The following is a 9,279-nucleotide window of genomic DNA, read 5'->3' as shown; positions in this document are numbered from 1 at the left end:
CTCAACAATCACCAGCCCGGAAAGCAGCTTCAGGGCTCGCCTGCTTCACCGGTCAGGGCACCAGGCGGGCCAGTCCATTCTGGGACTCACCGCCATTCACCCCTCTCTCCACAAATGCGGTGCTTGAAGAGACACTGCCTGGAGGCCCTGATGCTGGACGCAAGGACCCCCTTGGCCCCGCCCCCTCACCGCGCGAGTGCGGCGGCTCCCCACCCCTCGGCCCTCCCTGCTTCCTGCACCCTGCGAGGAAATGGTTCAGCCCGAGGGGGCGGCACCCGGGTGCCCGGCCAGTTTCGATTGGCCGGGGAAAGCCGTACCACGGCTGTGGCGGGGGAACGGGTCCTGGACTGCGCGAGCGGTGGGTGGTACGGCCTAAGGCCTCGGCTCCCTTCTGCGCTGCGCTGTGCCAGGCTGCCACCGGGGATGCAGTGGGCCGTGGGCCGATGGTGGGCATGGGCCGCGCTGCTCCTCGCTGCCGCGGCTGTGCTGACCCAGGTAGTCTGGTTCTGGTTGGGCACGCAGAGCTTCGTCTTCCAGCCCGAAGAGGTCGCCCAGCTGGCGCGGCAGTACGCGGGTGAGCCAGCGAGGAACGGTGGAGGGCAGGGGGCTAGGGCGGCGCGGGCCGAGTTCAGGACCGGTGCGGGTCCTGACTCTGCCGCACCTCTGCCGCCTACAGGGTTGGACCACGAGCTGGCCTTCTCTCGGCTGATCGTGGAGCTGCGGCGCCTGCACCCAGGCCACGTGCTGCCAGACGAGGAGCTGCAGTGGGTGTTCGTAAACGCTGGCGGCTGGATGGGCGCCATGTGCCTTCTGCACGCCTCGCTGTCGGAGTATGTGCTGCTCTTCGGCACCGCCCTCGGCTCTGGCGGCCACTCGGGTCAGTGCTGCAGGTGGGCGGGCCTGGGAGTTTGGGGCTGTACAAGGGCCCAAGTCCTCCTTGCTGATGTTTGTTTGGACTGTGTGATGGCGCGGATATCCGGATATCTGTGTCCTCTGACTGTCCCTCAGGGCGCTATTGGGCCGAGATTTCCGACACCATCATCTCTGGCACCTTCCACCAGTGGAGAGAGGGCACTACCAAAAGTGAGGTCTTCTACCCAGGTGGGTAAGGAGGTTCTGTCAGAGAGGTGGGTCCCTTCATTCTGGTGCCCATAGTTGGAGGAAAGCCATGACATGGAAAAGAGGTGTATTGGGAGGCCCTCCCCCTGGTTCCCTTACCCCCAAGATAAGCCACAGGTGGTTCGTTGACAAGGCTGAGGGACCCCGTTGCTTTCCTATGTCAAAAGGAAACAAACATAACAGCTCCCTGTTAACCATGTCAGATTTTTGTCCAACAAGACACTATTTCACAAGACAAAATTTTGTGAAAATATTTACTAAATATTTTACAATACTTTATTGAATATTCCAGCATTTGCTGGGGAGACAGTTGGGTAATCAGAAATACTCTCATAACCCTAAAGACAAGGCAGACAGTTGTCTTTTTTTTCTATAGTGAAACATTTTACATAAAAGTAAAGCTTTGGACTTCCAGCTAAGTTTAAGGTTGAGTGTTACAAGCATGGCAAGCATTGTAATTGACAGCTGCATTTCTCAGAAAGCCTTTCAAATATTATAACCACCCCTTCCTATCTAATGGGCCCAGTCCAGGTTTAGCTCAATTTCTGCTTAACACAACGAGTGAGGCTTGGAAATGCAGACTTCCATACAATGGCCCATGGCCAGGTGAGGTTTCCCTCCTCAGCTCCCCTAAGAGAGGACATAAGCCAGGTGATGCCACAAAGGAAAATTTAAGAGGGCCCTCTTGGCTTCTCACCTCCAGGTGGGCAGCCAGGCAAGTGAGGTAAGGCCTTTTTCTTTCCATAAGTTCCCTCTGCATTCTTATCCCTCCCCACAGGCCAGGGAGGTGGCAGCAATGGAAGGGCAGGGCTAGTCTCCTTATGTGGGTGCTCCCTGTACCCCCAGGGGAGACAGTGGTGCACCGGCCTGGTGAGGCAACTGCTGTGGAGTGGGGGCCAAACACGTGGATGGTGGAGTATGGCCGGGGTGTCATCCCGTCTACCCTGGCCTTTGCGCTGGCTGACACAGTCTTCAGCACTCAGGACTTCCTCACCCTCTTCTATACTCTTCGCGCCTATGTCCGGGGCCTCCGGCTTGAACTCACCACCTACCTCTTCGGCCAGGACCTCTGACCAGCCAGGCCTGAAGGAGCACTGTGGATGGACTAGAGCGGGCAGGCCTGCACACATCCACTTGCTGGAGCCCATGTGAAAAGACAGGGGGATACACCATGCAGATACTGAGTTCCTGGTGTACGAGCAGGGACATACATGCTTTTACAACCAAACATAGAGGCCAGTGGGAACATGGGACACATGTTGGATACTTAATCCCATGTGTATGGCAGCATCATGCATTCACACCCATCCAGAGAGGGAGCCCCCCAAATACCAGTAGGGCCAGTCATGTTCAAACACACAAACTGCAAGCTTGACTCACTAACTCAGGCCTTTCCAGAGCTTCCTTGTCCCCAGTCAGGGCTCTGGAGTTAGGATGGAGGTGGGTAGTATACTCTGCCTGTGTCTGACTCCTCAACCCAGCAGCAGTTGGGGTGGGGGTGAAGGAGAAGAGGAGCTGCCTTTGGAGGCCCCTCTCACCTGCAGCTCTGGTCCCCTTCACCTTCATCTCCCTGTCCTCACCATATGCCTTACCTCTATTCTGTGCCCCTGCTATGCAAGTGCCCTCATGGCCTGTCCCCCATCCACTCAGCAACTAAGTCAGCTGAGGAACCAGAAGAATGGAGAACACTGAGGTCAAGGTCTCCTATCCTGAAAAATACCATTCCTCACTCGGGAATGATGGGCCGCAGACCTCAGCCCAGGACCCACCACTGGGGAGAGAACCTGGAGAGGTGGGTCTATGTCCAGGGGGCCTTCCTGGCCCAAAGAGAAGGTCTTTTCTGCATACACATCACAGCTTCCAGACACTGCCCTGGCTGCATTCTCTCCATCTGTCTGTTAATAAAGACCTGTTGAACAGTTCCATTTCTTTGTGTGTCTGAGCAGCAGGAAAACCTGCTAACTCCTGGAGGGCCTCACAAAGGCCTCTCCTTTGCTGTGTGATTCAGTTTGGAAGATAGTGGCTTTGGACTGTGTACTTCAGTGTGTCTAAGAATCTACCTGAGAGGTTTGCAATCCCCAGATATCAGTTCTGGGTTTACAACTTGAAGTCAGCAGTTTAGTGAGATCCTGTCCACCGGTTTTGAATGCCACAATTAAAGAATTTCAGGGCTGGATGGGGTGTTAACATATTTTGGTCTTGCCTTGTCTCACCTCCCTTGCCTCTCTTGCCTCTGTCAGTGCTGTTGGGGAAACAGTCCTGGGAATCCTGCCCTTGGTGACCACAGGGTGGCAGTGTGTGCCCACTCTTAAACTGAAAGCGCATAGTCATTCTCCATTCACTGTTTACTGGGTTTCCAGAATATCACATCCCCCCCCAGCCCAGAGCAGTTCTTCCTCTCCAGTCTGTTTTCTCCAGAACCCCCCACTTCAGTGGAGGCTCCCAGAAATGGGGAGCAGGCATGCTACCTGGTGTCTGACATAGGTGGGGCTGGGACCAGGGTGAGGCAAAGAAGTGCCTAAGGCATGCTCCCAGGGACCCTGCACTTGCCTTCTTAAAAGTTTGTGCCCTAGCCTGCTCCCTTGCCTGGCCCTCTGAGGTTGAGTAAGGCCCAGGCCGCTCTCACTTATTAGGGTTCCTGGTAGATGAAAAATGAAAGGAACATGGTTATAAAAAATTATGTATTCTAAAAATTTGACATTCTCATGAACAAAAATACAAGAGACTCCATGTATAACCATTTGGAAACAACACCAAAAGTCTTAAGTTTGTGGCTCTGATAGAATTTGAGGCCGAAAGCAAGATGACCATCCCAACACCCCACCACTACCACCATGGTGGTCATGACAGGTCCTGGCTGGGGTCTCTCCATTGATCATGAGTCACAAAGTCAAGCCTCCCAAGGATATCTCCCACCTGTAACCCAGCTATGCTTCTAGGCTCAAAGCCAGCATCTATCAAGGAGGTCCCACCTTCCCTTGTTTCTCCCTCCCACAGAGGTCTGGGCTCCCAGGCTCCTCCCCTTCTCTGTTGCTAGGTCCAGTCGTTATTTCTTCTCAACTTCCATTTGACACAGTTCATAACTCAATATTCTTAGTTTCCAAGACACCACTCTTCCTTCATGAGCTCCTTTTCTAAATCTTATCTCAATCTCTGACTTCTGGGGATTTAATCCTGAAACTTCTTTGTCTATGCCCCATCCAGGTGATCTCAATCATTTTGATTACCATCTATATGTCTTTTCCTCCCTAATTTTATTGAGATGTAGTTGACATATAACACTATTATTTTAAGGTGTGCAACATAATGATTTGATAGGTATATATATTGTGAAATGATTACCACAATAGGTTAACACTCATCACCTCACAGTTAACAAATTTTTTGCTTATAATGAAAACTTTCAAGATCTCTCAGCAACTTTCAAAGATACAATATATAGTTAGTATGTTGTTGTGGATAAAATGAGAGTTCCTGTGGCCAGGATTCTCACCTGGCCGTGGTTGACTAACTCACTGCACACCTGTGGGCACTACATGGCTGTTGACTCTAAAAAGAGCTCTGCCCAGTGTTCTGCGCACGACACGGTGGCATGGCTGCAAGGCTGCAGGAGAGCAGAGCAGAGGCTGGAGGGTGGCAGCGCCGAGGACAGAGGCCCAGGGGATGGCTGTGTGGGACGACTGTGCGGAGAGGCCTGGAGGACGGCTGTGCGGGATGGCTGTGCAGGACGACTGTGCAGAGAGACCCGGAGGATGGCTGTGTGGGACGGCTGTGCAGACGGGCCCAGAGGATGGCTATACGGACAGAGGGGCCCAGAGGCAGAGACCGGCTTGCTGCATACAGACTCACTCTGAGTGAATGGGATTCTAGTGACTGACCTGCCACCTGGAAATAAAGTTGGGTATAACTCTTTCACCCTAAAGAGCATTCTGCTGTCAATTTTCTTTGGTCACATTGAATCCATAGCTAACTTGCCGGGGGCTGAAACCTATTGGCAAGACAGGTGTACATTACATCCCCAGTACTTATTTATCTTACAAGTAGAAGTTATAACTTCTACTTATAAGGTTGATTACCTTCACCATTTCTCCCACTACTCCCTACCCCCTGGCCTCTCTCTGGCAGCTACCAATCTGTTACATAACTGTGAATTCTATTTTTTTTTAGACTCCACATATAAGTGAGAACATACAGTATTTGTCTTTCTCTGACTTAAATTTTACTCAGCATAATGCCCTCAAGGATGAGTGGATAAAGAACGTGATATATACAATACAATGTTATTCAGCCATAAAAAAGAAGGAAATCCTGTCATTCGTGACGAAATGGTTGGACTTTGCGGATCATCTGTATGTCTTGACTCCGAATTTTTGCCTACAGCCTAAACCTTTTCTCTGTGCTCCAGATTCACTTATCCAAACCTCCTTCACTCAGCATCTCCACTTGGTTGTCTAATTGGCATTTCAAAATTAAAATGTCCAACGCAAGAGAAAGACAAATACCAAATGATTTCACTCATCTGTGGAGTATAAGAACAAAAGAAAAACTGAAGGAACAAAACAGCAGAATCACAGAACCCAAGAATGGACTAACAGTTACCAAAGGGAAAGAGACTGGGGAGAATGGGAGGGTAGGGAAGGATAAGGGCAGGGAAGAAGAAAGGGGGTATTATGATTAGCATGTATAATGTTGGGGGTAGGGGAAAGGGGAGGGCTTTGCAACAGAGAAGACAAGTAGTGATTCTACAGCATCTTGCTATGCTGATGGACAGTGACTGTAATGGGGTTTGTGGGGGGGGAACTTGGGGTAGGGGAGAGCCTAATAAACATAATGTTCTTCAAAAAAATAAAAATAAATAAATTTAAAAAAAAGTGTCCAACGCAAATGGATTTCTCTCCCAATCCTGCACTTCCTGCAATCTTTCCTGTCTCAAATAAGGGTACCTCCATTTACCCGGCTGCCCAGGCCAAAGACCTGGAGTCATCTTGGGTACCTGTCATTCTCTCATATCCCACATCCAAGCCATCAACACATCCCATCAGTTTTATCTTCAGAACATACCCAGAATCTAACCACTTCTTGCCACCTCCATTGCTCTCACCCTGGTCCAATCCATCATCATCTCTTTCCCTGATTGCTGCAATGGCCTCCTAGCTGGTCCTCAGGTGTGGGTCCTGTGTGGAGGGTTCTCCACCCAACAGTTGGTCAGACTTTCACTCTCTCCTCAGACATGTCCAATGGCATCCCATCTCAGTGCTTTCAGTGCTTTCACTGCCTCCAGGAGGAACCTATTGCAAGGCCCATGTTACCTCTGATCAAACATCTGACCATTTACCTCAGCTGTCCTGTTCTAGCCCAGTGGCCCTGGGCTTTTCTTCAGACACATCAAGCAGATTTCCGCCTCAGGATATTTGCATCTGCTATTCTCTTCCCTAGGTTTCCTCACTGCTCACTTCCTCCCTTCCTTCAATTCCTGTTCGGAGAGTCCTTCCCTTAATATTTGTGTCATAGCAGCCCTTCTGTGGTGGCTTTAAAATACTTCCATGAGATATTTGATACTTCTCTCTTTAAAAAGTGATGCCTAATTCCTTTCCCCTTCAATGTGGATTGGACTTAGGTATGTAGTTTTAATAAATAATGTATGGTAGAAGTGACGATAGGTGACATCCAAAGCTAGGCCATAGAAAGCATTGCTGCCTCCTTAGTCTCTTTCTTGGGTCACTGGGGAAAACCAGCTGCCATGTTGGGAGGACACTCAGGTATGAGATCCTGTCCTGTGGAGAGGGCCACCTGGGAAGAAAGGCCTCCTGCCAACAGCCATGTGAGTGAGCCATCCTGGAGGTGGAGCCTTCCGTCCCAGTCAGGCCTTCAGATGATTGCTGCTGTAGCCAATGTTTTTACTACAACATATTGACTCATGAGAGAAAGTGTGTCAGAACCACCCAGTTAAGCCACTCTTGAATTCCTGATGCACAGAATTAGGAGAAAATAAATGTTTGTTGTTTTAAGCTGCTAAGTATGAATGTAATTTGTTATGCAATAATAGGTAAGTAATACATCCTTCCCTTTCTATTCCCCCAACCCAGATTTATTTTTCTCCATTTTGCATATTGCCATCAGACATACTATATATTTCCCCCACTGGAATTGTACCATTATAATAGGGACTTTTAAAATTTTATTCCTGTGTCCAACAGTGTCTAGCAAAAGTAGATGCTCAGTAAATATGTGTTGGATGAATGGAGTTCTAGGTCTGTCTGTGTTTGTCTCTGTGAGGTATAGGATCAGATAGGTGGTGTGGGAAGCAGTGTTTCTTCACAGATGAAGAGGGAGGGAAACCAGGTCCCAGTCAGGCTTGTTTTACTCTCATTCCTTCCCAGTTGTAGCCCTCTTGGCCCAGACCCCAAAGGGGGGTTTACTCTGCTTGTTGATTTCTTTTCTCTTGGGAGTAGCTGCCCAGTCTCTTGCCCCTCTCCTCCCCCCTCGTCCCCTGCAAAGCAACCTCCAAATCCTCAGCTGGAATTTCCCCAAGCCAGTTCCTGTCTTTCCCAGAGGAATCTTACCATCTATCTCTCTCTCGGCACCTCTCCTCTGAGCAGCCAGGGTAAGCTGTGTGGGGAAAGGTGAGCAAGCTGGGCACAGGGGTTCCACTGATCTCTACCCTCTGCCCTCCACTCCCCCAGGAGACACCCCCCATGGCACATGTGTCCGCCTCTACACTTTCACTGAGTCTCCTCTTTATGGGCTCAGCCTCAGAGAGGGGTGAGGAGGGGTCTTGATTCTGCCCCAGGAGAACTCACACCACGCAAAGCCATGTGGGAAGGGATATTGAAAGTGGTTAGATTACCAAGGCTTCTTGGTGGGGAAGGGGGTCTGACAGTATGTTAGGTCTGAACTCTGAACAGGGGACACTGGAGTGACTGAAAGGTGTGATCAAGGACTGAGCTTCAGTGTGGCCAAGGCTGGACCAAAGAAAACAAGGACTTAGCACCACAGTGGGAGCTGAGCTGAAGGCAAGGATGGAGGCTGGAGACAGGGAGAGCAGGGGTGTGTCACCACCACAAGATCCTGATGAGAATTGCTGATGGTCCAGGACAGGACAGGCTGAGTCTGAGAGGAGGGGACTGACTGGAAGAGACTGAGGAGGAGGGAGGAAGCAAAAGTCACACCTGAATTTCTGCCTCCTAGAGGAATTTTGGCCCTGGATCCAGCATGGCTCCCTGGATGTGAGTTCAGGGGATTGTTCCTGGTGCTGGTTTGAAATAGGGGAGTTTCACACCCATGCCAGGTATCAAACCTTACAAACCTGTGTTGTTCACTCCCTCACCTGGCATCACCTCCAGGTGGCCCTCATGCTTTTGGTAGGTTGACCTTTTGGGCACAGGAAGAAACTGGGGTATGTATGAGGGTGCCTGAGAGGAGTGAGGTCCAGGCTGCTTAGAGGAGAAATTATGGTCTGCCACTCCACCCCAAAGAAGGAAGAGCATCTCACCATCTGGCGGATAGCTGGAGGTAAAGTGGGCCTGAAGCAGTTGGCTGAAGGGGTCTGGATATACAGACTAGGGAGTCATACACACATGAACAGAGGATGCATGGGAAGTTGGGCAAAATGCTGATCACTGTTGAAATGTGTGATGGGTGCCAGAGGTTCATTATACGACTGACTCTTCTTGTGTATATGTTTGGAAATTTCCATAATAGAATGTCAAAAGAGCTAAAAACTATGGCAGTGTATCTGCCTGTGGTGTGTGTACCCCACTGCAGGTATGGAACCAGCTCAGAGACCTCCAAGTGTGAGTGCAGAGGTGTGCGTTCACCATGTGCACACATTGTGCAAACTGCAGCACACATGAAGTTGCGGACAGCACATAAGCAGGCAGGGAGGAAGCTCTTGTTCTGTTCAGACCCTATACACTCACCCCAGCATCCCGCAGAGCTACTCCCCTCATGATCACAGCCCATCCAAGCCCTTGGCTCTGTAGTGCCCGTGTAACCAAGTATGTGAGATAGAGCAGCTGTGGACCCGAACTTGTGACAGAGTGTATTGGTTAGTAGACATGGCTGTTTGTGTGTGAACGGCGTACAAGAAGTGTGGGTATGGGGGTATGAATTCTGAGGCTGGGCGGGGCCCTGGCCCGGAGTCCAGTGGCGGTGGACTCC

The 9,279-nt window shown here is 50.5% G+C and overlaps 1 protein-coding gene across 5 annotated transcripts; it reads left to right on the top strand.

The window, feature by feature from the left end:
• The first annotated feature begins 291 nt into the window (after positions 1-291).
• SIGMAR1 (sigma non-opioid intracellular receptor 1) lies at positions 292-5,017 on the top strand. Of its 5 annotated transcripts, none has more exons than XM_036898104.2 (4): positions 292-574; positions 677-890; positions 1,009-1,101; positions 4,324-5,017. In XM_036898104.2, exons 1-3 carry the CDS (start codon positions 424-426, stop codon positions 1,085-1,087), a joined length of 444 nt encoding a protein of 147 aa, XP_036753999.1. In that variant the 5' UTR covers positions 292-423; the 3' UTR covers positions 1,088-1,101; positions 4,324-5,017. The 5 variants fall into 5 exon arrangements, with proteins under 5 accessions (XP_036753999.1, XP_036753997.1, XP_036753996.1 ...); XM_036898102.2 differs by lacking the exon at positions 4,324-5,017 and adding an exon at positions 1,898-2,135; XM_036898101.2 differs by lacking the exon at positions 4,324-5,017 and adding an exon at positions 1,966-2,164 and having other exon boundaries at positions 294-574.
• Positions 5,018-9,279: the final 4,262 nt, after the last annotated feature.

The sequence above is a fragment of the Manis pentadactyla genome, chromosome 3 (assembly GCF_030020395.1).
Source record: "Manis pentadactyla isolate mManPen7 chromosome 3, mManPen7.hap1, whole genome shotgun sequence".
Lineage (NCBI taxonomy): Eukaryota > Metazoa > Chordata > Mammalia > Pholidota > Manidae > Manis > Manis pentadactyla.
The sequence above is the reverse complement of the archived record's forward strand: the minus strand, read 5'-3'. Positions and strand labels throughout refer to the sequence as shown.

Coding starts and splice junctions, on each gene's coding strand:
- SIGMAR1 (XM_036898099.2), top strand. CDS start 424: ATGCAGTGGGCCGTGGGCCGATGGTGGGCATGGGCCGCGCTGCTCCTC. Junction 575..676: donor GCTGGCGCGGCAGTACGCGG/GTGAGCCAGCGA, acceptor TGCCGCCTACAG/GGTTGGACCACGAGCTGGCC. Junction 878..1,008: donor CGGCTCTGGCGGCCACTCGG/GTCAGTGCTGCA, acceptor ACTGTCCCTCAG/GGCGCTATTGGGCCGAGATT.